The 27,794-nt window shown below is 39.5% G+C and overlaps 1 protein-coding gene across 2 annotated transcripts; it reads right to left on the bottom strand.

The window, feature by feature from the left end:
• Window positions 1–1,146: 1,146 nt before the first annotated feature.
• LOC140818238 (wall-associated receptor kinase 2-like) lies at window positions 1,147–21,854 on the bottom strand. Of its 2 annotated transcripts, XM_073178142.1 has the most exons (4): window positions 21,323–21,854; window positions 3,185–4,313; window positions 2,511–2,678; window positions 1,147–2,398 (listed from the first exon to the last, which is right to left on the bottom strand). In XM_073178142.1, the coding sequence occupies exons 2-4, from the start codon at window positions 4,122–4,124 to the stop codon at window positions 1,182–1,184; spliced, it is 2,325 nt and encodes a 774-aa protein (XP_073034243.1). In that variant the 5' UTR covers window positions 4,125–4,313; window positions 21,323–21,854; the 3' UTR covers window positions 1,147–1,181. The 2 variants fall into 2 exon arrangements, with proteins under 2 accessions (XP_073034243.1, XP_073034244.1); XM_073178143.1 differs by lacking the exon at window positions 21,323–21,854 and having other exon boundaries at window positions 3,185–4,385.
• Between the last annotated feature and the right edge of the window lie 5,940 nt (window positions 21,855–27,794).

The following is a 27,794-nucleotide window of genomic DNA, read 5'->3' as shown; positions in this document are numbered from 1 at the left end:
CAAGATCAATTTTGGGGCTAGTGAAGAAATCCGAAGTTATGACGACCAAGTATCTGATTTCATGATCATAATTTATTCGCTTCTGCATTTCGTACTTTTCTTTATAAGAACGGCTTCCGCATTACTCGTATTTCACTTATGTAAAGACGATGTTATTTTATAAATTAGACGTGTTTTTGGCAATTTGCTACGAGGCTTATTATTTTCAATGAAATTGTTAAACAATTTCGGATGTCATCTACGCCTCGATATCGGGGCGTGACAAAAAAATTATTAGGTTTTTATTCAAAACACCTACTTAAACATCTCAACTGATCGTAAAAAAATAAAAATTATAATAGATAATGTGGAAAAATATAAGTTTGGAAGACCAATCAAAATTATCTATATAAATAAAGTCAAATGTGAGAGTAATTTTTTCAAATAAAAGAATTAAATATAAAATTTGGATTGTATATTTGTAAGTAACATTCCTCTAAAAGTTAATTATTATGGAATCGTGAAAAACTGAGTAAAAGATTGAAAGAATCCTCAAATCAATGTTTATGTATTGTTTGAGGTCAATTACCAAAAAACACATGGAGTCAATTGTATGAATTACACAAAGATAACAATGAAGTAGCAAAACTCAAATTATTGAAAGGTATAATAGTCATAAAATTATATTAGCATAAAAATACTTAGTATATTTTAGTAATAAAAATGGCTATATTAAAGTTGATTTGAAAATAAGTAAAACAAAAACTATCTATGATGTAATTAGATCGTATGAATAAAATAGAAAAAACATTTATTAATAACTAAAATTAATAACCTTTTGGTCACTTTGTTAAAGAAAAAAGATTAAGATAGAGTGTGCTTATTAAACTTTGAAATACAAATTATTCTCCCAAAGAATATTATATGTAATACTTTCCACACTTCACAGTATCTTCGTACGTAGAATGCGCTCTTGAACTCAATATGAGACCAAAATTGATTGCGTGCAAATCTACATTAACCGGTTTCGATTGTTCACGAGTCACTTTAATAATAAAAATATTATTTATCTACACAAACTCGTAAATATTTCTAAAGGGACCGGACCAAATCGAATCGAATCGAATCGAATTGTAAAAGAATTAGATAGAATATTAACATATCAAACTGAAACTCGATTTTGGGTACCATCTAACAAACAATTAACGGGGAATGGGATAAATCATAGGACTGTCCATTGTATCTTCTTGGATAAAATGTGCTCCAGGACTAATTTCTGGGACTAAACTGATTGGATACAAATCTAATGCATGTCCTGATTGTTCACCTAAAAGGGCCTCATTTTCTACTCTATCTTCTTTCTGAATCCATGGATGTTGGGTTGATTTCCTTATCCCTTCAAGCTCCAATGTCACTTCTTTCATTGTTGGCCTTTCATCACTTTTCAAATTCAGACATCTCTTCACAAGCTCACCAATTCGTTGCAACTGCTCGAAACTACCTTCTTTCAAGATTCGAGGCTCGAGAATTTGAAACAGGCGGTTTTCTTTGACGGACATGATGAAATATGTGGCTAAGTTCCTCTCTTCTTCTGATTTAGTAGGTGAAAGGGGCTTCTTCCCAGTTATTAGCTCGGCAAGAACGACCCCAAAGCTGTAAACGTCGCTTTTTTCTGTTAACTGGCCTGTTTGGAAGTACTCGGGGTCCAAATAGCCTAAGGTCCCCTGAACAAGAGTTGTCACTTGTGTTTGGTTTAAAGGGACCAGTCTTGAAGCTCCGAAATCCGATATTTTTGTAGTATACGAGTCGTCTAGAAGAATGTTGCTGGACTTTACGTCTCTGTGGATAATAGGCATCGAAGCTGCCGAGTGGAGATAGGCAAGTGCACCAGCAGATTCAGCTGCAATTCTCAAACGGCTACTCCAAGAAAACCAAGTCGCTTCAGCACTGTTTTGTATGTGATGAAAGAGTGTACCGTTTGATATAAACTCGTAAACCAGTAAAGGAACTTCGCTCTCTAAGCAACATCCCAAAAGCTTGACGACATTTCGATGGTTCACTTGGGTTAAAATAATCACCTCGTTTATAAATTGCTCGATTTGGTTCTGGTCCATGGTCCTTGATTTTTTAATGGCGACTACTCGCCGATCGGATAGGATTCCTTTGTAAACAGTGCCATAACCACCCCGGCCAAGGATACGGTCTTCTGAGTAGTTGTTAGTGGCCTTTTCTAGCTCTTTTGCTGAGAAGATCTTACTCGACTCGACTCCACCCTCCACATACGAAGATTGTTTCTTCATAAGGAACCCGCCATTTTGTTGGAAAAATTTCTCTCTCATTATAACAAGTTTTCTTTTCTTGATTCCAAAATAAAGCCATGTGATACTAGTAAAAATGGACAGCAATCCAATACTGAAACCTGGAATACCAAAATTGACAATATTTAAATTATACTTGACACTCTTATGAATCATAATATATACACAAATATATTATTTGTGATATTGTCACAAACTTGGTAAATAAATTACCTAAGGAGAATTTTATTGCTGGAAACTGAGAATTTACAGCAATGCAACCATGTTTATCATTTCTTCCATCTCCAGAGTATCCTTTTTTGCAATAACAATTAAAACTCCCTGGAGTGTTTGTGCAAATACCGTTTGCATCACATGGATTGCTATTACATTCATTTATATCTGTCACAAACAACGACATTAAGTTTGTTAAGAATCAATAAGCCCAAAATATTGAAAAGAAAAAACTAAATGAACAAGCATGATTTTACAATTTTGCGAAGAGGCCCCTCCTTAAGAAAGAAGCCAATTTCATTTTTAAAAAATAAACAGAGAGAAGTTAATTTTGATGGGTATTTTTATTAATTTTCTATGACGATTTTTAGGTTACCTTTCAAGAATAGGTTTCTTGTGAGATGGTCTCACGAATATTTATTTGTGAGATATGTCAACTCTACTGATATTCACAATAAAAAGTAATACTCTTAGCATAAAAAGTAATATTTTTTCATGGATGACCCAAATAAGATATCTGTCGCACAAAATACGACTCGTGAGAGCGTCTCACATAAGTTTTTACCCCCTTTTCAACGCTCAATGACTAATTTCAATCATTTCTTTATTGCAAAGTCAAACATATAAACTACTCTAAACAACAATATGCAACAATTTTAAAAACATTTACTAACCTGTGCAGCCTGGACTAAGATACGGATTGCCTTCATACCCCGCTGTGCAATTACATCTGTATCCTCCAAGACCCGTGTCTGAATCAACACACACACTATTATTTCTACAAGCAAAATCAGCAGATTTCTTAGCTTCCTCACAATTTTCACTCTCAAGCGCCCAATCAATTACAATAGGAACTTCCTGAATCGTCATGTTCTGAAAATTCTCGTCCGAAAAATCCGAAACCCGAAACTTAAACGCGTCCTGATCTCCCACAAAAGCGTACCCACAAGCATCAAAACTCCAAACGTTTGTATGGTTACTGAGACTCCCGAGAGCTGATCCAAAATTCTTTAAACCTTTCGGAATCGGGGTCTGACAGCAGCCAATCCCGGTACAATATCCGTCCAGTAAATCACTCTGTTGTGAGCAAAGTGACAAACATCCGCTTGTAAAGTTCCTGCCACTGGTACCAACAATCACAGCCAAATCGTCGCAGCCCACTACTGTAAACTTGTTGAACTCAGAAAAGCTGTAGGGAGATCCTGTCAGGTCGATGGCTGTCGGGTTTTCCCTGGTGGTAATTCCCGACTCTGTGTAGCATCTCACAGCAACCGAGTTTTTTATCCGTATTTCACTATCAGATATGTTTAAAACTTCAAGATTATCCGGTGTAATGGTGAGTTTAGGCGGGGTGACGGAATTATCACAGTTTATGTCAAACCAGGGGTCAATCGAACAGCCTGAGTTGTTTCCAATGCCAAAGGGGAATGGAACAGTTACATCTCCGCACTTCGTTTCGCAACCAGGTTTTGCTATATTTGATCCTTGGCTGAAAGATTTTCTTGGGACAGTTAAAATGGTGGAAGAATTGGAAGGGGGATGATCAGAGAATGCCAGTGAAAGGGAGAATAGAATCAAGATTACAGATTTAGGAAGCTTGTATTTAATCTTCATGACTCTTGGAAACAGGCTTGTTCAGGAGTTGTCTAGCACAAATTTTCTGAGGGGAATGCATATATATAAATCCAGAGAGGTACAAGAATTGGCAATTTTTAAAAATCTCGGACAAGACACAAGTCGTGTGTTTTTGCACAAGAATGCCGGCACTTGTGCCTGGTGAGTACGTTATTCTTGTTTCCGAGTCTGACAACTAACAATATAGTTAGTATAAAATTTAAACAATGATTGCCTGAGAATTAGGCAGGCCGGCAATATTTTTTTAATCTACATAATTAAACTTATAAAGACAAGATTTTTCAATGTGGGACTTTGGTTGCATCCCAACACCGTGGAAAATGATATAGTTATAAATTGTTCCACGGCGGTAAAGTACGTAATTGAAAGATAACACGAAGGTTACTGTAACGTCCCGAAAATTTGGAAGTGCACGGGAACCACATGCATGCAAATTATTAAATTTCTTTGGTATTTTATTAAATTGTTTTAAAGCAGTAAATACATGTTTATTTCATTAATTATGTGTTTAATTCTTTTTATGTATTTTATACATAATTCATGCATGATAGGATTTAATTCATGAAATTCATGCATTAAGATTTCTAGATCCATTTCACGTTCGAACGAGGATCGGAGACCGGAGAATTTTCAGGAAAATTATTTTATTGCACGATTTATTTTTATAAATTAAGTTAAAGTGTTTTTAAGTGTATTTCTCAAAAATGGGATTTTATTTGGGTATTTTTACCCGCAAGATTTTATTTTTAACGCTACGCAAATTTTATCGAATCGGTAGACTTTTTGAGAGTTCGGCTAATATTTTCAAAATCTTTTCAGCACAAAATATTTTTCGGGAATGTGTTTGAATTTAACGGGTCAATTTTTAAGTTCATTGGACTTAAACATCTTTTAAAAATTTAATTAACAAGATGAGTGCCCACTAAACCTCAAATTAACTATATTATTTAATTCAAACACCTCTTTACCTACCCATAACCCCCCAACAACCGACACCCACCCCTTTTCCATCCAAAAGTCACTCGGTTTCATCATAACCCAGCTGAAGCTTCGGTCACCTCCATTCTCACAAAGGAAATCTTCGGCTGCACACTCTCTTGGCAAAGGAAAAATATTCTTGGGCCTCCCTCTTCTTGATTTGTTCACCAAATCATCTCCAGGCATGCTTTTTATCATTTTTTCTGCATCATACACGTTAATATATACTGATGGTGGTGTGATTGCATGAAATGTTTCGATCCAAGTTTTTTGTAATGAAGGATTTTCGGTTTTATTGTGGTTTCTTACATCTGTGATTTGATGTTCACGTTTTCTGATTTTTTGTGCAAAGGGCTACTGTATTAGAGTGTTAAGGGGCTGTTGTATGTGTCAAGATGTCGGTTGGGGGTTAGGATCGGTTGTGGGTTGCTGTAGGCTGAAGGGCCGAGTGATTCTTGCGATGGAAGGCTCGTTCGGGTTGGGGCTTGGACCAAAGGCGAGGCCGACGGGGTGAGGGCATCTCCAGGCCGTGGACTGGTCTCTGATGAGTCTGAGTCACGATCTGGAAGAGCTCGAAGCTTGCTGGTCTGGACTTGAAGGATGCACGAGGGAGTTGCATCGATCGAGGAGGGTCTTGTTCGAGCATCTAGGGAGGTTTAGCGAGGAATTGTGAACTCCAGCGTGCATGGAATCTTTTGCGTGGGTTCAGTAGGTGTAGTGTGGTCCTAGGATGGCCTAAGGAGGGTTGAGTCGGGGCTGGATCAACCGGGAGTAGGCTAGATCGCAAGAAGGGGAAATGAGGTACTATGATTTGTGGGTAAGGAAGTTGCTGGATTTTTCTAGCAGCGTTTCAGGGGTGGTCCGAATGTTTAAGAGCCTGGTTTTAGGGTTGTTAGGACCTTTTAAGTGTTTTTAAGGTGTGGTAAAAAGTTGGGAAAGTTTTTGTTAAGTTTCGGTATGATTCGGGTTAAAAATCGGGACCTCGGTCTAAGTTTTAAAACAATTCGGTTAAGTTATGAAATAGGCTCGAGTTTATGTCTAGGGATGATTTTAAATATGTTTTGGGACATTTTTAAGAGTTTGGTAAGCTTCGGATCAAAATAACGAGATTTGGATTTATCCGGGATTTAGTCGCCTCACGAAAAGTTAGTTAAAGGATTAATTGAAACGCCTATATTTAAGCTTGATGAAATTATATTTAAGCTCAAATAATTATTAGAAGTCTAAGTTTTTAATTTGGGAATTTTATGCTAAGGTTTGGTTTAATTCAGGATTAAAACTCATTAATATGTTATATGGAAGAATTAATTTAAAAGTCGTCGATTTAAGCCAAATATAAATATGGGAAAATTCATGTAGGCTTAAATAATTATTTGGGACATGTTAGAGTCAATGGAATTAAGAAAAGATCAAAAACGTGAAATTTTACGTCTAGAGGTGAAACGCTAATTTTTGGGTTTCCAGGGGCAAAATGGACATTTTGCACCCGAGGTGAGATTTTGGTCTTGGCAGCGTCCTGAGCACATTTTATCATGATTTAAATGTTTATGCATCACGTTCATGATTTTTATGTAATTACGATAAATACGTTGCATGCTTGGTTTAAAGGAAAAATTACGTATATTTATGTTTTTATTAAGTGATGAATATGATGATGTTTTTGAAGGATGGGAGTTGGTTGTGACTGACGATGTATATGTATACGATGATATGATTGGAGATATCGTGAGGGAAAAGGCCCCAGAGGGAGCCCGTTTACGGGAGAAGGCCCCAGAGGGAGCCCGACGATCGTATTTCCATTGACATGATATGATGAGCTGAGGCCCGGGCTCAGTGGACGGGTAATGCTGTCGCTGATGTCCCTCGCCGCCGGGTACCACGGTTACATGTAGATGGATCCATCGATAGAGCTGATACGATAGAGCTGATACGAAAGTCACAACTAATGAACTGAATTCAAGTAAAAGAAAATGTTTTAAGTTTATAATGACATGATGAGCTGTTTTGACACGTATACGATGATATGAGATGACATGATATGAGACGACATGAGTTGACACGACATGATTTTATACGACACGTTTACATTATGTTTTTAAGTTCATGAAATATATGTTGAGTATGATATTTTTCACTGCTGTGTGATTTGTATATGTACTTGTTATTAACGGTACAGGTGTGTTGAGTCTTTAGACTCACTAGGCGTGTGTGATGCAGATGAGCTTGTTATTGAGAAGACTGTAGGTGCTGAACACTGAGTAGACAGACTTGGTGGGGTGACACGACCCGAGGACCACGTGTTTTCCGCATTTTGATTATGAGATTTTGAGAGGAGATGAACCTTTTTATACGATGACGATTTTAAGATTTTTATTTGTTTACGTATGATTTTAGAGGAGTTTGGAAATTTTAAAACTACGCCAATTTTATTGTCAAATATTTAAGATCATTTTTAAATGTTATTTTGAAATTGCGAAGCTTTTATAAAAAAAAAATATTTCCGCGCTTTTAAAATTAGTAGATGTTACAGTTGGTATCAGAGCAAGGGTCCTGTATAGGGTTGTGCCACTATCAGCTTCTGCCGCTCAGTCTTCAAGCCTCAAGTATGTAAGCTTTTATGATTTAAATGTTTTAAATATTTTTAATGATATCACCTGCATGTTTACATGATATATGCTTTGCAGTACATGTTTATGTGTCATTATGTTTTGAGATTAGATACTTTAAAATTTTTATGCATGTTACAACAAGAAATGAGAAATTATATGATTTTCATGCATGCTGGCTTTGTGGTGGAATTGGACATAATTAAGTATTTGGCTATTGGGCGTTAGGAAAAGTTGAAAATAATTTGACTATATTAATTTTTGGTTAGTAGTATTGATGTTCTACCCATGGGTCATAAGTTAACCTTAAAAATTATGAATGCTTTTGGGACTTGTAGAATTTATAAGAAATTACTGATGGTTCGTGGTTGCTAGTTGAATTAATTTTTGAGGATTCTATGTAAAGATTAATGATTCGAAAACTACGACGATCTTTGAAAGTATAAAAACGTAGAATTTATTTAGGATGCATTGTAGTAGCCCGAATGCCGAATTGGGTAATTAACGGATTAATGGTGATTAATCATGATCGGAAGGTCCGAAGATGGTTCGGAAGCACCGAAGAGTTCGGAAGGTCCGAAGTGAGTTCGGTGGATCCGATCATTAGGTGTCAAGAGTTGATCGACACGTGGGAGTTCGGACGTTCCGAAGTGTATGATCGGAGGATCCGATCATGAGGTGTCAAGAGCAGCTGGACACGTGCATGTTCGGACGGTCCGAAGTGTATGATCGGAGGATCCGATCATGAGCTGTCAAGAGCCAGTGGACACGTAGCGTTCGGACGTTCCGAAGTGGTGTTCGGAGGATCCGAACATGGCCTATAAATAGTGGTCAGATTTCCTCATTTTGACTCGCCAATTCAGAGAGTTCCATAGCATTTCAGTCGTTTCTGACAGGTTCTAGTCGTGTTCCGAGATTTGGGCACTAGCGGGGAGCTGCTGGTCTTGTAGCATAGCTGTGCTCTAGTTGGGAGCTAGCGGCATCAGCGGGCTAGCGACGGACGAAGGTTTGGAATTTTATCAGTATTTATCTCAGGATTATCTAGTTAAGTCTGGTAGATAAGTTTAGTGATGGTTTTCACTTGATGAATAGGCTTGGATTAGACCTGTTGTCTGGTTGTTCCAGTGGATTAGGATTGCTGTGATAGAGGTACGAAAGTACTATCCGAGATATCCTGGTTGAGTATACATTCATATATGTGTTGCATGATTATGTGGTGCATTGATATATGTCATTTGATGCATGCTATTATGTCACGAGTTATGATGCATATTGCATTTCATGTTGAGCCGTATCTCCTTCGAGATAGCCTTTACTGTTGAGCTGTATCTCTTTCGAGATAAGCTATATCTTGGGGCCGCTCAGCCCTGTCTTGTGGACGCATGGACACCGAGAGTATACAGTGGCCGACGGGTCGGGAGGGCTTCGGTGGTCCGGGACATTTTAGGTCCACGTCTGTCTTGTAGTGGATGCAGTGACCCAGAGGTTGGACCGCGCGGCACTATCCACTTGGCGCCTCTAGACTGAGCATTGTTGAGATCCTTTTGTGATTCCTGTTTCTTGACTACCCCGGTATCATGATCATAGCATGTGCATTTCATATAGGTCTGTATACTCATACTTTTGTACTGGGCGTTCTTATCGCTCACGTCCTCGGTTTTGTTTATCTTGGACACCCCATTCCCTCGGGGCAGGTCTCAGGTTGGATGGTTCCGGAGGAGCAGGAGGAGGACGTTGAGTAGCCGGTTGGTTTAGTTTCGGTATCATTTGATTCGACATGGTTGTACCAGATATTCTTTACCTTATTTTGAGTTGTTCTAGAGTTCGTTTGGGTTGTATAACTATCATTTGTTAGTTGTTTCCGCTTTTATCTCTGATTAGTAATTATTAAGTAATTGCATGCTTAGTTTTCAATTAGTAGGTGATTCTGGAACGGGTCACTACATTTATGGTATCAGAGCATGCGTATGATTTTGGGATATAGATTCTGTTTTGGGATTTCCGTTGACCATTTTCCCTATTCTATCTTGTAGCGATGGCTGACCATTTTGATGACGGGAGTAGTCAGGGGAGTGTAGGTCGATGGGGTGACCAGGACGATCGTAAACGTCATCGTGAGCATCGTCATCGTCGGGATGGTCCTAGGCGTTTCGATATGCATCGTTTCATGCAGATGGGGCCTAAGCCTTTAGTTGGCGGTGAGACTCCCGATGATGCGGAGGATTGGTTAGAGCGCATGGAGAGTTGTTTCCACGCATTCCAGTGCACCGATGAGCAGAAGATGGAGACCCTTAGTTTTCTTCTTGAGGGCCGTGCTCGCAGGTGGTGGCGATCGAATTCTGCGCCAATAGTTCAGTCTCAGGGTAGAGCGACTTGGGTCGATTTCCGTGCAGCGTTCATGCAGCTGTACTTTCCTCCAGCCCTTCGCCAGGCCAAGACGATTGAGCTCTTGAACCTGAAGCAGGGGAGTATGTCTGTTGATGAGTATCAGCAGAAATTCTTTGAGTTATTACCCTTCGCTCCTCATATCAGTGGCAGTTCTGAAGCCAAGTATGATCATTTCCTCCAGGGCCTTAATCAGGAGATCTTTGATCGAGTCACTGTCTGTGATAATCCTACTTCGTACGATGGGTTGGTGAACCGGTGTCGTCAAGCAGAGATCAGTCTCCAGCGTGGTAGGGCTATTCTTTCTTCTAGACCTCCGAGTACTTTGAGGCCTCGATCTCAGTCGTTCAAGAAATCTGGGTCGTCTTCTTCTGGATCTAGATCTCGATCTAGCGGTGTTTTCCGCTTTGGTAAGAAGAAGGAGTCTTGTGCGCATTGTGGGAAGAACCATCCATCGGAGCAATGCCGAGTAGCCGCAGGAGCTTGTTATCAGTGCGGAGAGATGGGGCATATTAAGAAGAATTGTCCTCAGTTGCGAGGTGGAGCAGGATCTGGTTCTGGATCTCAGGCGACTGTTCAGCAGAGGAGGCAGGGTCAGGCAGTGGGTAGTTCGAATCTTCGACCTCGTGCCCAAGGTCAAGTTTTTGCGTTGAACCAGGATCAGGCTGCAGACGAGACCGAGAGAGTCATAGCAGGTACTTTTTGTTTATGCGGTATTCCTGCTTTTGTTCTTATAGATACCGGAGCATCTCATTCATTCATTTCTGCACGATTCGTTAAACGTCATAAGTTACCGTATGTTTCTCTAGACGTCATTCTTTCTGTTTCTACCCCGATGGGTCATTCGGTTTTAGCCAAGTGTCTAGTGATGGGTTGTCCTTTAGATTTTGAGGGTAACGAGTTGACTGCGAATCTTATGATTCTGGAGATGGAAGATTTTGATTGTATTTTGGGTATAGACATTTTGACTACCTACCGAGCTACTGTGGATTGTTACCAGAAGCTTGTTCAGTTTCGTACGACTGAGAGCTCTAGTTGGTTTTTCTATGGTGAGGGAGCGCGACCTCCGATGCCAGTAGTATCTGCTCTGAAAGCCTGTCGTGCTTTAGAGGCGGGCGGGGAAGGCTACCTCATCTATGCAATTGATACGTCCACAGGTAGTGTTGGTATAGAGGATATTCCAGTGGTTTGTGAATTTCCTGATGTATTTCCAGAAGAGATTCCTGGTTTTCCTCCGGTTAGAGAGGTGGAGTTTGGCATTGAGTTAATGCCAGGGACTGCACCGATTTCTCGTGCCCCCTATCGTCTGGCTCCGTCAGAGATGAGAGAGCTGAAGCAGCAATTGCAGGATCTTCTTGATAAGGGTTATATTCGCCCGAGTGTTTCGCCTTGGGGAGCTCCAGTCTTGTTTGTCAAGAAGAAGGATGGATCGATGCGGTTGTGCATTGATTATCGCCAGCTGAATCGGGTGACGATCAAAAACAAGTACCCATTACCCCGTATTGATGACTTGTTCGATCAGCTTCAGGGTACTTCTGTTTACTCCAAGATCGACTTGCGATCAGGTTATCATCAGATGAGAGTCAGAGATGATGATATTTCCAAGACTGCATTTCGTACTCGTTATGGGCATTACGAGTTTCTAGTTATGCCATTCGGATTGACGAATGCGCCAGCGGTGTTCATGAATCTGATGAACCGAGTCTTCCGAGATTTTCTGGATCAGTTTGTGGTGGTTTTCATTGACGATATCTTGATCTATTCTCATAGTGTGGAAGAGCATGTCCAGCACTTGAGGATTGTGTTGCAGATTCTTCGCGAGAAGCAATTGTATGCTAAGCTGAGTAAGTGCGAGTTCTGGATTGATCGTGTAGTATTCCTTGGTCATGTGATTTCCAAGGAAGGAATTTCTGTGGATCCCAGCAAGATTGAGGCAGTGCTAAATTGGTCATGACCTACGACGGTGGCTGAGATCCGTAGTTTTCTAGGTCTAGCAGGGTATTATCGTCGCTTCATCGTGAATTTCTCCCAGGTAGCTAGACCTTTGACGCAACTTACTCGGAAGGATGTTCCATTTGAGTGGTCATCTGAGTGCGAAGATAGTTTCAGAGAGCTTCGTCGACTTCTGACTTCTGCACCTGTTTTGGCGTTACCGTCAGGATCTGATGGTTTCAGTGTTTACACCGATGCCTCTTCTCAAGGCTTAGGGTGTGTGTTGACGCAAAACGGTCATGTGATTGCTTATGCTTCCAGACAGCTGAAATCTCACGAGGAGAAGTATCCTACTCATGATCTAGAGTTGGCAGCTATTGTGTTCGCGCTGAAGATTTGGCGTCATTACTTGTACGGGGTTAAGTTTGAAATCTTTACTGATCATAAGAGTCTGAAATATCTGTTCACTCAGGCTGAGTTGAACATGAGGCAACGTCGTTGGATGGATTTGCTGAAAGATTATGACTGCGAGATCAAGTACCATCCAGGATCTGCAAATCTCACAGCTGATGCTCTTAGTCGCAAAGTGAGAGTTTCTGCACTTCAGACCAGTGCTATGATTAGTACTATTCAGGATTGTTGTTCGTTGGGATTTAATTTCAAACATCGGAAAGGTATGGAGAGCATTCGTGTTGCTACCATTTTATCTGAGCCAGCCTTGTTCGCTCGGATTCGAGATGCTCAGATGTCTGATCTCAAGACTCAGAGATTAGCTCGGTTAGCGGGTGGAGATAGCGGTTTCCATTATCAGTCTAATGGTCTTCTGTGTTTGTCTAATCGAGTTGTAGTACCAGAAGATGATAATTTGAGGGAGGAGATATTATCTCATGCTCATCGAAGTAAGTTGAGTATTCATCCAGGAAGTAATAAGATGTATAAAGACTTGAGGACACGATTTTGGTGGAAAGGGATGAAGCGCAGTGTTTATCAGTTTGTTTCCAAGTGTCTTGTTTGTCAACAGGTTAAGGCAGAGCACCGTCGACCTGGAGGATTATTGTTGAATCTACCTATTCCTGAATGGAAGTGGGAGCATATCGCGATGGATTTCATTACTCACTTGCCATTATCGTCGAGGAATAGTGACGCTATTTGGGTAGTGGTGGATCGACTCACCAAGTCTGCTCATTTTCTGTCTTATAACCGGGATTTCACTTTCGATCGTATGGCTCGATTGTACATTCAGGAGATTGTACGTTTGCATGGAGTGCCTGTCAGTATTGTCAGTGACAGAGATCCTCGTTTTACCTCACGGTTTTGGGGTAGTTTCCAGTCAGTTTTGGGTACTACACTGAGTCTGAGTACTGCTTATCATCCGGAGACTGACGGTCAGTCAGAGAGGACTATCCGTACGCTTGAGGATATGTTGCGAGCCTGTGTTATGGATTTCGGACCCGCTTGGCAGGATCATTTGCCTTTGATTGAGTTCGCGTACAACAACAGCTACCATCGTAGTATTGGTATGGCACCATTTGAGGCGTTGTATGGGCGACGTTGTCGTACTCCTTTATTCTGGGACGAAGTTGGTGAACGACATGTTGAGGGACCGGAGTTAGTCCAGCAGGCTATTGATAAAGTTGCAGTAATCAAGAAGAGGATTAAGATTGCCCAGGATCGACAGGCTAGTTATGCGAACACCAAGCGGCGACCTCTTTATTTCCAGCCAGGTGAGAAAGTGTTTCTCCGAGTTTCGCCTTTTCGCAGGATTTTGAGATTTGGTCTCAAGGGTAAGCTATCTCCGAGATTCATTGGTCCTTTTGAGATTCTAGAATGTGTGGGAGATTTAGCTTACAGGTTAGCATTACCTCCGTATTTGTCCGGTATTCATGATGTGTTCCATGTATCTTTGTTGAGACGATACGTAGCAGATGAGTCTCACATCTTGCATCCCTCGGAAGTTCAACTTGAATCAGATTTGTCTTACGTGGAGCGACCAGTTCAGATTCTCGATCGCAAAGACAAGGTGTTGCGGAATAAGATCATTCCTCTTGTCTTAGTACAGTGGCAGCGCAGAGGCACTGAAGAAGCCACTTGGGAGTTAGAGAGTCGTATGCGTTCAGAACATCCAGAGCTCTTTTGAGTTGTGCTTTGTATATGTTATGTTTTTCAATTGTAATCGAGATATCAGTTGTATTCACAACAATTGAGATATAATAGCGATGTTGTTATTTCGTTTTGATCATTCTCTAAGCCTGATTTCGAGGACGAAATCTTTTAAGGGGGGGAGAATGTAGTAGCCCGAATGCCGAATTGGGTAATTAACGGATTAATGGTGATTAATCATGATCGGAAGGTCCGAAGATGGTTCGGAAGCACCGAAGAGTTCGGAAGGTCCGAAGTGAGTTCGGTGGATCCGATCATTAGGTGTCAAGAGTTGATCGACACGTGGGAGTTCGGACGTTCCGAAGTGTATGATCGGAGGATCCGATCATGAGGTGTCAAGAGCAGCTGGACACGTGCATGTTCGGACGGTCCGAAGTGTATGATCGGAGGATCCGATCATGAGCTGTCAAGAGCCAGTGGACACGTAGCGTTCGGACGTTCCGAAGTGGTGTTCGGAGGATCCGAACATGGCCTATAAATAGTGGTCGGATTTCCTCATTTTGACTCGCCAATTCAGAGAGTTCCATAGCATTTCAGTCGTTTCTGACAGGTTCTAGTCGTGTTCCGAGATTTGGGCACTAGCGGGGAGCTGCTGGTCTTGTAGCAGAGCTGTGCTCTAGTTGGGAGCTAGCGGCATCAGCGGGCTAGCGACGGACGAAGGTTTGGAATTTTATCAGTATTTATCTCAGGATTATCTAGTTAAGTCTGGTAGATAAGTTTAGTGATGGTTTTCACTTGATGAATAGGCTTGGATTAGACCTGTTGTCTGGTTGTTCCAGTGGATTAGGATTGCTGTGATAGAGGTACGAAAGTACTATCCGAGATATCCTGGTTGAGTATACATTCATATATGTGTTGCATGATTATGTGGTGCATTGATATATGTCATTTGATGCATGCTATTATGTCACGAGTTATGATGCATATTGCATTTCATGTTGAGCCGTATCTCCTTCGAGATAGCCTTTACTGTTGAGCTGTATCTCTTTCGAGATAAGCTATATCTTGGGGCCGCTCAGCCCTGTCTTGTGGACGCATGGACACCGAGAGTACACAGTGGCCGACGGGTCGGGAGGGCTTCGGTGGTCCGGGACATTTTAGGTCCACGTCTGTCTTGTAGTGGATGCAGTGACCCAGAGGTTGGACCGCGCGACACTATCCACTTGGCGCCTCTAGACTGAGCATTGTTGAGATCCTTTTGTGATTCCTGTTTCTTGACTACCCCGGTATCATGATCATAGCATGTGCATTTCATATAGGTCTGTATACTCATACTTTTGTACTGGGCGTTCTTATCGCTCACGTCCTCGGTTTTGTTTATCTTGGACACCCCATTCCCTCGGGGCAGGTCTCAGGTTGGATGGTTCCGGAGGAGCAGGAGGAGGACGTTGAGTAGCCGGTTGGTTTAGTTTCGGTATCATTTGATTCGACATGGTTGTACCAGATATTCTTTACCTTATTTTGAGTTGTTCTAGAGTTCGTTTGGGTTGTATAACTATCATTTGTTAGTTGTTTCCGCTTTTATCTCTGATTAGTAATTATTAAGTAATTGCATGCTTAGTTTTCAATTAGTAGGTGATTCTGGAACGGGTCACTACATGCATGCTCTACCTAGTGGGACCTAAGGATTGAATTGCATGGATTGAGAATTTTAAGGACCTAATTGTATTAACCAATAATTTGAGGACTTAAGTGCAACAATAAAACTTTAAGGGACTATTTCGAAGATACCAAACTTTGGGATTAAATTTTGAGTTTCGAGAATTTTAAGGTTCAAGGAGGCCAAGTCGAAAATTTTATGGAAAAAAAAATGCAAATTTCGAAGAGTTGTAGGGCCAGAACTGTAATTTTCGAGAATTTTAAGGACCAAATTGCAAATTATGAAATTTTTGAGGATTAAATTATAACTTTTGAGAGACACTTGGGTTAAATTAGTAATTTTTCGAGGTTATGAAAATTGATTTTTGGGTTTAATAAGCTTAAAATTATTGAAATTTATAATTCGAGAAACCTATAAAGTGGAATTAGTAATGCCAAGAACTTATGAGTAATGGTGGAATTTTCGAGATTAAGGACAAATTTGATAATATTTGAGGAAATTAAGAATTAATGTTGCAATTGATAAGAAATTTGTGGATTAGCTTAACAGTAAGTGAGAATCGAATGGCTTAAATAACAAGAAATTTTGATGATTTAAGTTTGAAGGGATATTTAGAACCTTGAGATATCTGGGTTATGATATTATAAGAATGACAATCAAGGACATTATAGGATGAATCAATATTAGGCTTGAAAATATAAGTGTTAATGGAATAATGCTATGGAAAAAAAAAAATTAAGAATTTAGAGTGATAACAAGTTAAGGTAAAGTGATCATTTAGTTAAGTTATAAGATTAGACATTAAGTTAACTTATTTTTGGAGGATTAAGGTTTAATATAGTATAAGTTTTAGTCAAGATCTTAACAGTTAAGATTATACCTTTGTTGGAACTTAATTTTTCTATAGAGTTGGGTATAATTGATGGTTATATTAATTGATAGACGCATGAAAGATGTGAGGTAGACACCTTGTCTTGAGAAATTTTGAAAGTCATTAAGAGATCTGGAACTAAGCGGATATGTGCGTTGGAGTTGCACTATTTATCACTACTTGGGTCGCGCAAGCTTGAATTTTAAGTTTATGAGATAGATGGTCACACAAAATTTGTGGGTGAAATAAAACGAAAGGGAAGTAGTTGTGTCGACATAGGTTACCGATGGACGAATATTAAGGTTTGTATCGAGTAAGAAATTTAAAGTATTGACATGAGAATTCTAGAACTCTATGGGATATAAGTGAAATTAATTTATTAAAGTTAGTATAATGCTACCATGGAGTAACTTGTTAAGTTTTATACACTAGACTTAATTAAGCATTGAGGATACTTAAGAATGCGACATTTGTTTCAATGAGGAAAGTAGTTTAAGCATGTAATTGGGACTTGAAGGGTTTTAAAATATAAGTAGAAGGTCGATGATATATAATTGGGTTTTATAAATTAACGTTATTCGAGGTTTAAGATTTGCAACAATTTTATATTTGGGGTATACTTGTAAATGGTTAAGTTACGTAAGTTTTGTGCCGTAAGATAAATATTCGATTCAAGGGTCTTAGGCTAATTTTGTTATGGAGCTGAGATAAGATTTAACTTTTAAGTGTATTGCCGAAGATAGAAGTCGATCAGTAAAGTTTGGTGCTAAGGTTTCTTAAGTTGAACTACATAAATGCGAATATAATAGGTCAATGAACATCCCGGGTATAGTATCAGAAAGTAAGACGCAATAAAATTCGGACGGTTAGAAATTTTTAGAAAAGATGAAATTCGAGGATATAAAAAAAATGGAACTAGGTCACCATGGGTCGTTATAAGTTGAGTTTCGCAAACGAGGATTTAGAGGGTAGAGTCAATCGGGACCGAGGAAACATAAGGACACCTTAAAAAGTTATTATTTTATTAGAGTAGCGCCGCGGAAGCGTAGATTATTAGGTTACTAGGATTAAGAGTCTAAACTTTTTGTTTATCAAGGATAAGCGAATTTCGGGGACGAAATTCAATTTAAGGAGGGAAGATTGTAACGTCCCGAAAATTTGGAAGTGCACGGGAACCACATGCATGCAAATTATTAAATTTATTTGGTATTTTATTAAATTGTTTTAAAGCAGTAAATACATGTTTATTTCATTAATTATGTGTTTAATTCTTTTTATGCATTTTATACATAATTCATGCATGATAGGATTTAATTCATGAAATTCATGCATTAAGATTTCTAGATCCATTTCACGTTCGAACGAGGATCGGAGACCGGAGAATTTTCAGGAAAATTATTTTATTGCACGATTTATTTTTATAAATTAAGTTAAAGTGTTTTTAAGTGTATTTCTCAAAAATGGGATTTTATTTGGGTATTTTTACCCGCAAGATTTTATTTTTAACGCTACGCAAATTTTATCGAATCGGTAGACTTTTTGAGAGTTCGGCTAATATTTTCAAAATCTTTTCAGCACAAAATATTTTTCGGGAATGTGTTTGAATTTAACGGGTCAATTTTTAAGTTCATTGGACTTAAACATCTTTTAAAAATTTAATTAACAAGATGAGTGCCCACTAAACCTCAAATTAACTATATTATTTAATTCAAACACCTCTTTACCTACCCATAACCCCCCAACAACCGACACCCACCCCTTTTCCATCCAAAAGTCACTCGGTTTCATCATAACCCAGCTGAAGCTTCGGTCACCTCCATTCTCACAAAGGAAATCTTCGGCTGCACACTCTCTTGGCAAAGGAAAAATATTCTTGGGCCTCCCTCTTCTTGATTTGTTCACCAAATCATCTCCAGGCATGCTTTTTATCATTTTTTCTGCATCATACACGTTAATATATACTGATGGTGGTGTGATTGCATGAAATGTTTCGATCCAAGTTTTTTGTAATGAAGGATTTTCGGTTTTATTGTGGTTTCTTACATCTGTGATTTGATGTTCACGTTTTCTGATTTTTTGTGCAAAGGGCTACTGTATTAGAGTGTTAAGGGGCTGTTGTATGTGTCAAGATGTCGGTTGGGGGTTAGGATCGGTTGTGGGTTGCTGTAGGCTGAAGGGCCGAGTGATTCTTGCGATGGAAGGCTCGTTCGGGTTGGGGCTTGGACCAAAGGCGAGGCCGACGGGGTGAGGGCATCTCCAGGCCGTGGACTGGTCTCTGATGAGTCTGAGTCACGATCTGGAAGAGCTCGAAGCTTGCTGGTCTGGACTTGAAGGATGCACGAGGGAGTTGCATCGATCGAGGAGGGTCTTGTTCGAGCATCTAGGGAGGTTTAGCGAGGAATTGTGAACTCCAGCGTGCATGGAATCTTTTGCGTGGGTTCAGTAGGTGTAGTGTGGTCCTAGGATGGCCTAAGGAGGGTTGAGTCGGGGCTGGATCAACCGGGAGTAGGCTAGATCGCAAGAAGGGGAAATGAGGTACTATGATTTGTGGGTAAGGAAGTTGCTGGATTTTTCTAGCAGCGTTTCAGGGGTGGTCCGAATGTTTAAGAGCCTGGTTTTAGGGTTGTTAGGACCTTTTAAGTGTTTTTAAGGTGTGGTAAAAAGTTGGGAAAGTTTTTGTTAAGTTTCGGTATGATTCGGGTTAAAAATCGGGACCTCGGTCTAAGTTTTAAAACAATTCGGTTAAGTTATGAAATAGGCTCGAGTTTATGTCTAGGGATGATTTTAAATATGTTTTGGGACATTTTTAAGAGTTTGGTAAGCTTCGGATCAAAATAACGAGATTTGGATTTATCCGGGATTTAGTCGCCTCACGAAAGGTTAGTTAAAGGATTAATTGAAACGCCTATATTTAAGCTTGATGAAATTATATTTAAGCTCAAATAATTATTAGAAGTCTAAGTTTTTAATTTGAGAATTTTATGCTAAGGTTTGGTTTAATTCAGGATTAAAACTCATTAATATGTTATATGGAAGAATTAATTTAAAAGTCGTCGATTTAAGCCAAATATAAATATGTGAAAATTCATGTAGGCTTAAATAATTATTTGGGACATGTTAGAGTCAATGGAATTAAGAAAAGATCAAAAACGTGAAATTTTACGTCTAGAGGTGAAACGCTAATTTTTGGGTTTCCAGGGGCAAAATGGACATTTTGCACCCGAGGTGAGATTTTGGTCTTGGCAGCGTCCTGAGCACATTTTATCATGATTTAAATGTTTATGCATCACGTTCATGATTTTTATGTAATTACGATAAATACGTTGCATGCTTGGTTTAAAGGAAAAATTACGTATATTTATGTTTTTATTAAGTGATGAATATGATGATGTTTTTGAAGGATGGGAGTTGGTTGTGACTGACGATGTATATGTATACGATGATATGATTGGAGATATCGTGAGGGAAAAGGCCCCAGAGGGAGCCCGTTTACGGGAGAAGGCCCCAGAGGGAGCCCGACGATCGTATTTCCATTGACATGATATGATGAGCTGAGGCCCGGGCTCAGTGGACGGGTAATGCTGTCGCTGATGTCCCTCGCCGCCGGGTACCACGGTTACATGTAGATGGATCCATCGATAGAGCTGATACGATAGAGCTGATACGAAAGTCACAACTAATGAACTGAATTCAAGTAAAAGAAAATGTTTTAAGTTTATAATGACATGATGAGCTGTTTTGACACGTATACGATGATATGAGATGACATGATATGAGACGACATGAGTTGACACGACATGATTTTATACGACACGTTTACATTATGTTTTTAAGTTCATGAAATATATGTTGAGTATGATATTTTTCACTGCTGTGTGATTTGTATATGTACTTGTTATTAACGGTACAGGTGTGTTGAGTCTTTAGACTCACTAGGCGTGTGTGATGCAGATGAGCTTGTTATTGAGAAGACTGTAGGTGCTGAACACTGAGTAGACAGACTTGGTGGGGTGACACGACCCGAGGACCACATGTTTTCCGCATTTTGATTATGAGATTTTGAGAGGAGATGAACCTTTTTATACGATGACGATTTTAAGATTTTTATTTGTTTACGTTTGATTTTAGAGGAGTTTGGAAATTTTAAAACTACGCCAATTTTATTGTCAAATATTTAAGATCATTTTTAAATGTTATTTTGAAATTGCGAAGCTTTTATAAAAAAAAAATATTTCCGCGCTTTTAAAATTAGTAGATGTTACAGTTACAAATTCGAAACTTGATGGGACAAAAACCAAGTGAAAGTCAAGTTCAAATGTATACAGTCTATATTTGTATTTACTTAAGAAACGAACAAGGAGAAAAGACCATCCTCCTCCAACAGAAGTAGTCAGGAAAAAGCTCGGATACATAGGGGTTAAAAAAACGTGCCTTAATTCAATTCTAGGATGTCAAGTTTAGATTTGGAATGCTAATTTTGTTTGGTTTCAGCTGTCGGAGATTTGAGTACATGTTATAATCATCTATAGGAAACAAATTTTTGACCAGTGGAAGGCTTTAATGCTAACAAGATGATAAAATATCTCTTTGTTAAATATTTTTATAATGTGGTAAAGATAACATTGAACTTGGAAGAGGCTAAAACCTGATTTTGAACAATATGTGCTTGATTAATCATAGCCTCCACAAGACTTCGAAGCAAATTCCCGGCTGAAAAATTCATGGCCTCGGCTGATTATCATATCAAAGCTAGTGGTTTATCAATCGCCAAACTTTAACTATCTGCACCCGTACACCACCGGAAATGGGTCGGCTGACCACCAATCACCTAGCCCATGAGTTGAAGCTTTAATTTAAGCTTTGAATCGCAGAAATCGTTTCCAGTCGAAGCAACAACTTTTAAACTTCTCGATCAAGCCATCTCTCACAACCGCCGCGGAAAGCTGCTGTTAGTGTTCCAGCTTAGTTTTGTTCCGATTTAGGCTCCTTAAGCTCGCTTCTAACACGATTTATCGCAGCATTTTTTATTGTTATTCAGGTTCATATTGTAGGTTCTGAAATTGAACGAGTTTAAGGTAATTTTCGGTGAATCTAAGATATTGTTGAACTTTTTTGTGCCATATTTTTGAAGAATGTTCTGCCTTAAATATATCAAAGTCGGACATAACGGTTAAAATAAGTACGGATATTTCCTTGTTAGTGAATCAATACCAGCCACCAGGCAATGCAGGCGTATTTATATAATGTTCTGTTGCATGTACCAGCAACCACTACAGCTGCAAGTTTTTTTTCCATTTAGGAAGTCTCAATTTGTTTGGGCTAAGGAGGTGTTACTTAACTTATTTTTACTTAGATCATGAGATGTTACATTGGTTGATACCCGTAGGTAAATTCTGCATATTTTAATGCATCTGATGTTTGTTTGATTCCTATTTTTGACGAAAACGTAAACTACCTGCTTGGCATGGCTTCTTATCCGTTTATGTATATCTACTCTGCTTGTGATTTCCCTTTGACTTTGTGGAGACAAGCTGCATTTTTTCAGTAACTTAAGCATGTACATGCAGGTGGTGTTTCAAGTTAATCAGAAACTCAGAGATTAATCCCCATTCTTAAGAAAGCATATGGCAACAGCATGAAGAAAGTGTTGCATGTTTGGTCTTGAGACCTGTTCAGTAGTCTGGCATCAATCTCTTCTGTCTATTGGTTTCAAGTGTGAGGAACTTATTGTTAAGAATTAAGAAGCAAAGTTTTTCGGTATCCTTGTTAATTATAATTAGGACTAGCTATAAAATTGAATTAAAGAATAATGGTAATTAGAATGACCTTATCTATTGCAGTAGACATTTCTTGATTGCTGAAATATATATTGATTGATTGCACATGGCAGCCCCTGTTTTCAATTTCTGTACCATTCCTTTTGCTATACAATATAGGGTAATTTGTTAAGCCTCTGTTTAAGGAAAAGGTGAAAATAGAGTAACATACTGCAGGTATTTGCACGTAACGTGATATGTTTTCGTTGTTCTTATGTGATGTTACTTGTTAACTTGAAATCTGCTGTATGCATTTAATTGTTACTAATATGAAGTACGTGATATGCACGTAAATACCAATTATATACTAAAAATTAAAATTGAAATATTTGATTTTATGGTATATAATAAATTATAACGAGCATAATATATAGAAAGAAATTAACTGAAACAAATTTTTAAATATGATCAAACCAGCACGTGTAAGGCATAATAACTTAAAAATCAACCAAATTATGGATTTTTTTAATGCATAAATCATAATTTATATAAATGAAGCACACTAAAATAAATAATTATCAATTTAAAATAATCGTGACTATCCCATGAAAACTAATGAAATAATAGCATTGATAATAATATATAACTCATAATATTAAATTTAAATAATATTTAGCATATAGAACCCGTAAATCAGTCTACGTATAAGCCATGCATAATTCTAGTATTTTAAATTAAATTAACCTCATTGCATGATTATTTAAATGCATTTCTTTGAAATTAATAATTTTAGCCAGCATTTTGATTTTATTCTTTCAGTTATTTCAGTGAGGCCGGACTGGAGTTGGAGTTTAGAGATAAAATTTAAGATTTAGAAAATATTTCCAGGATTTAATTTAGCTAGCAAGTAAGTTGATTTAAGTTAAAAAGGAAGTTGAGGATTTATTTTAATTATTTGAGGTGAGTAGGAAATAAATTCATTTGAGTTCAATTAATTCAGGTATTTATTCACTAAATTATTTAAAGGATAAGTAAGGTTTTTAAGGGTTATAAATTTAGTAAATAAGCAACACTTCCCTTCATTTATTTATTTCAAATTTTCGGCCCCTTAGTTGCTAGATTATTCATTTGCCAACTCACTCTTTTGACCCATTCTTTGTTAGTTTAGCATGCATGCTTTTTAATTATTTTGATCAACCTTAATTAATTAATATTAGAGCTTATCCTAATCATTCCTAGTCTTGTAGTATCGGCCACCTCATTCTAGAATCACCCAACAAATATTTGATAGCAAACAAAAATTCAAATTTCAAAATGAGGTAGACTTGGTCTTGATTTGCTCCATATAATGTGCACCCATCTCTCTCACTCCCCTAACCACTTAATCCCTCTCCCACACCACCGAAATAAGTAGCATTTCAGTAGGGTTAACCAAGAAAGAAATCGAGAGAATTTGTGAGAAAGAAGAGAGAAAAGAAAAGGAAAGAAAATCACTCCACCTCCTCCGCGCCGAGCCGTCGTATTCTTTCGTTTTTCATTCAAACGAAAACCAAGGCATGTCTAGATTTCTTTCAAACCTCAATCAAGTCCTACTATTATTTTAAACATCACTTTTACATGATTTTTATACAAGAAAACCGAAATTTACATCAAGCATTTTCGAAATGCATGTGCAGAATTTTCGACTTTCATGATGCTCTTCACGGTTTTCTCTTGTTTCAGTTGCTACAGGTTATGGTTCGACTCCAGGCTCTCAAGGCTGCTCCTAGGCACGTACTAGGATGTATTAAGACCATATTGGTCCGTTTTTTCAACACCATACTCGCTGGAATTCAGCGTTGACAGCAGCTCACCCCCTTCACGCCATTTGAGTTGCTATTTTGCTGTTGTGCTGTCAAAAAGGCATGGATCTGATCATGGCTACCCCAGGGGCCTATAGCCATGGTTAGATCACTTCCCTAGCATGCATAAGACGTGACTAAGTCGCCCTTTTGGTGGCTTGGTCCATGGTGCATCGGTTTTAAATCAAATGCAAGAACAGCCCCTCCCCTCTCGGCTCCTTCGATTTTTGACAGCATGTGTGTGTTCGAGTTTTGTGTATGGGTGTGGATCTTGGTTGGCCTATGGCCCTTAGCCACGGTTCATACCCTACCACTGGATGTCTAGATCGTGTCATGGTCAATCAAATGACCACCAGAGCGATCCGTGACAGCAAAACAAGAACAAGAGCCCGACGTGCAGAATTTGTTCTCGGGTAGTAACTTTCGGTTGGTTGCTGGAATGAGGCGAATTGTGGCTGGCCTAGGGCCCTTAGCCATGGTTCAAATCATTCCTTGGGATGTTGGTAAGAGTCTCTGGTCGGTGGTTCAAGCCCCAATGGCAGGTAGTCTCGAAAACGACGCAACAAAAGAGAGACGCAGCTGCTGTAATGTTCTTGACAGCAAGCATGTCGCGGTTCAGAGCCGTCGTTTGAGTTCTTGGTTGGCTTTTAGCCTATGGTCTTGGACTGGACAGTGCCTCATCGATTTAGGAAGGTCTTGTTTTTTACCGTTCGTGATTCGGATCATTTTTGAGGTCGTACGAGAATTTACGGTGTGATGTGCCAAATTGACTCTGGAAATAGCGTTTCTTGTTTTGGCCTCCATTTGACCTAGATTTCGACCCTCATCATTTTAGGAGCATTAGTTCATAATTTTAAGCGTATTTTAATCATGACTATACGTCGGTTCAGTGTTGGTTCGGATTGGTTCGGAGTCATGATTAAATACGTAGTCGTTAGACGTAATTGTCGCATTTTCAAACTTAATTGCATAGTTTGGTCAAGTATAAGCTATTGCATATTTTCATGGCATATTTAGGTTGCAGCGAGCCTGGGAACGATCCAATCCAGTTGGTAAAATAATACAGTATATTTCTTTTTGCCATTTAATTTTATTACGTGCATAAAATAAAAAATACTTATTTTTGAGATTTATGCGATATTGCTTGTGGTCAATTCACTATTATGGGATCATTATTTTACACGGTTGCCAGCGACCGATCAGTTCAGTTTGGTACCACCCGGTCGCCAGTGACCGGTCAGTTCAGTTCAGTTTGATACTCCCCGGTAGCCAGTTACCTATCAGTTCAGTTCAGTGCAGGGGGCCACAGGCGTAGACCATAATCTCAACAGAAAAATTATTATCAGTCATTTCAGTACAGGGCTCCAAGGAGCAAACCTTTTTACTATGATATTTAATTCAGTCATGCACGTATTATAATTGCTCAGTGCAAGTCATTTTCAGTATGCCTCATGACATGATATTTTATCCCATGTAGATTTTACTTCAGTATTTACTCGTTACCTACGATATATGCATGTTGAGTCTTTAGACTCACTAGAATTGATTGTTGTAGGTACTGATGAGTAGGGGGCCGAGGGCGGGGACCAGTGAGCCAGCTTGGGTCGGCAGTAGTGGCACCCGAGGACCTCATTTTTAGCACTCACAATTTTATGCAAACATTTTTATCCGTTGTTGAATATTCTTAAATTGTTATTTTTGGCAAACTTTATTTTCTTCCGCTGCTATATTTTTAAACATGGAACTTGATTCATCAGTTGATTTTATGAATGAGGCAATTTAAGTTCTTTAAAAAGAAATTTTTTTTATTTTCCGCAAATTTTCAAGCAAGGATTTTCGGGCCTTCACAGTTGGTATCAGAGCCTATGTTCTTGTAAAGGGTTACACTACTACTGACCACGAGAAGCTCACGAAGTCACGTCTTCGGTCTGTAAGTTTTACATTTCAGCATTTCATTTAAAGCACGAATTATTTTGACAGCATGCTTCCATGAAATAGTTACAATCAGATCTTTTCATTATTTCAGTATTCATTTAAAATAAATTATGGAATTATGCATGTTAGTTACGTACGGGTTATGTATGGAACAGTATGCCCCCTAGACGCCAAGTTGGACGCCCGAGAGGTGGTGGCGAGCACAGTCGCGAGGACAATGATGATCAGAGACAGGAGAGGCAGGCACCTCCTCTTCCTCCTCCACCTCCACCTGACATGAATGCCCAGTAGCTAGCTGGGATGACGCAGTTCTTCGCACAGTTTGCGGGGAACAATGCCGCAGCCGCAGCCAGGCCGACAGGGCCCGAGGCTGTTTATGAGAGGTTTATGAAGATGCGTCCGAAGGAGTTTTCTGGGTCGTCTGACCCCATGATTGCCGAGGGATGGATCAAATCCCTCGAGGTCATCTTCGAGTTTATGGAGCTGGGAGATGCAGACAGAGTCCGATGCGCCATCTATCTGTTCACTGGAGATGCCCGCTTATGGTGGGAAGGAGCAGCAGTAGCCCTGAACTTGGCTACACTTACTTGGATACGCTTTACGGAGGTTTTCTACTCCAAGTATTTTGCTGAGGAAGTGCGCACCAGGTTGACCACTGAGTTCATGAGTCTGAGACAGGGTGATATGACGGTTACAGAGTTCATCCGTAAGTTCGAGAGGGGCTGTCATTTTGTGCCCCTAATCGCGAATGATGCTAGAGCCAAGATGATGCATTTCCTGTGGGTCTACGGCCGATCTTGCGCCGTGATGTTAGGGTGTCTGACCCTACTACTTATGAGATGGCTGTCTCCAAAGCTTTAGCCGCAGAGCAGGATATGCGGGATATCGAGAGGGATCGCCAGGGCAAGCGCCCAGTCCAGGTACCACACCGTCCTCCTTCTCATCAGCATCAGCAGCAAAACAAGAGGCCATTTAATGGGCCGCCTAGGAACAGAGGCCAGCAGCAGCAGCAGCAGGGATGCCCAGCCCCGAGGACTTTTGAGCACCCAGTCTGTCCCAGGTGCTCACGCCGCCATCCTGGAGCGTGTAAGTCTGGCTCAGGAAAGTGTTTTAAGTGTGGCAGTCCAGACCACATGTTGCTGCAGTGCCCTCAGAGGAATCTGCTTACCCAAGGCAGAGTTTTTGCTCTCCATGCCACGGAAACAAACCCGTAGACTATGTTGTTGACAGGTACTTTTGAGCTTTAAGTTATTATTGAATTTCCGTGTTTTGGGAATCGGGATTAAGATTTGAACTTAGAACCGCGATAGGATTGCATGCTCTACTCAGTATTATTTTGGGAATTTAAGTTAGAAGAACTTTGACCTTTGCATGTCTATAAGTTTAGTTCTTGTAGCTATGAGATTCAAATTAGAGTTCCGATCTTTCAGGGAGAATTTTTATATCGGGTTCCGCTACCAAGGCCTTGATAGACTCAGGGGCACTCACTCGTTTATTTCGGAGGTCTTTGCAAACTTTCTCAAGATCAAGACCATTGGGCTAGATATAGCCTTTTCAGTAGTGTTGCCGTCAGGCGAGGAGATGG

This window comes from Primulina eburnea, chromosome 17 (assembly GCF_022965805.1).
Source record: "Primulina eburnea isolate SZY01 chromosome 17, ASM2296580v1, whole genome shotgun sequence".
Taxonomy (NCBI): Eukaryota; Viridiplantae; Streptophyta; class Magnoliopsida; order Lamiales; family Gesneriaceae; genus Primulina; species Primulina eburnea.
The sequence above is the reverse complement of the archived record's forward strand: the minus strand, read 5'-3'. Positions and strand labels throughout refer to the sequence as shown.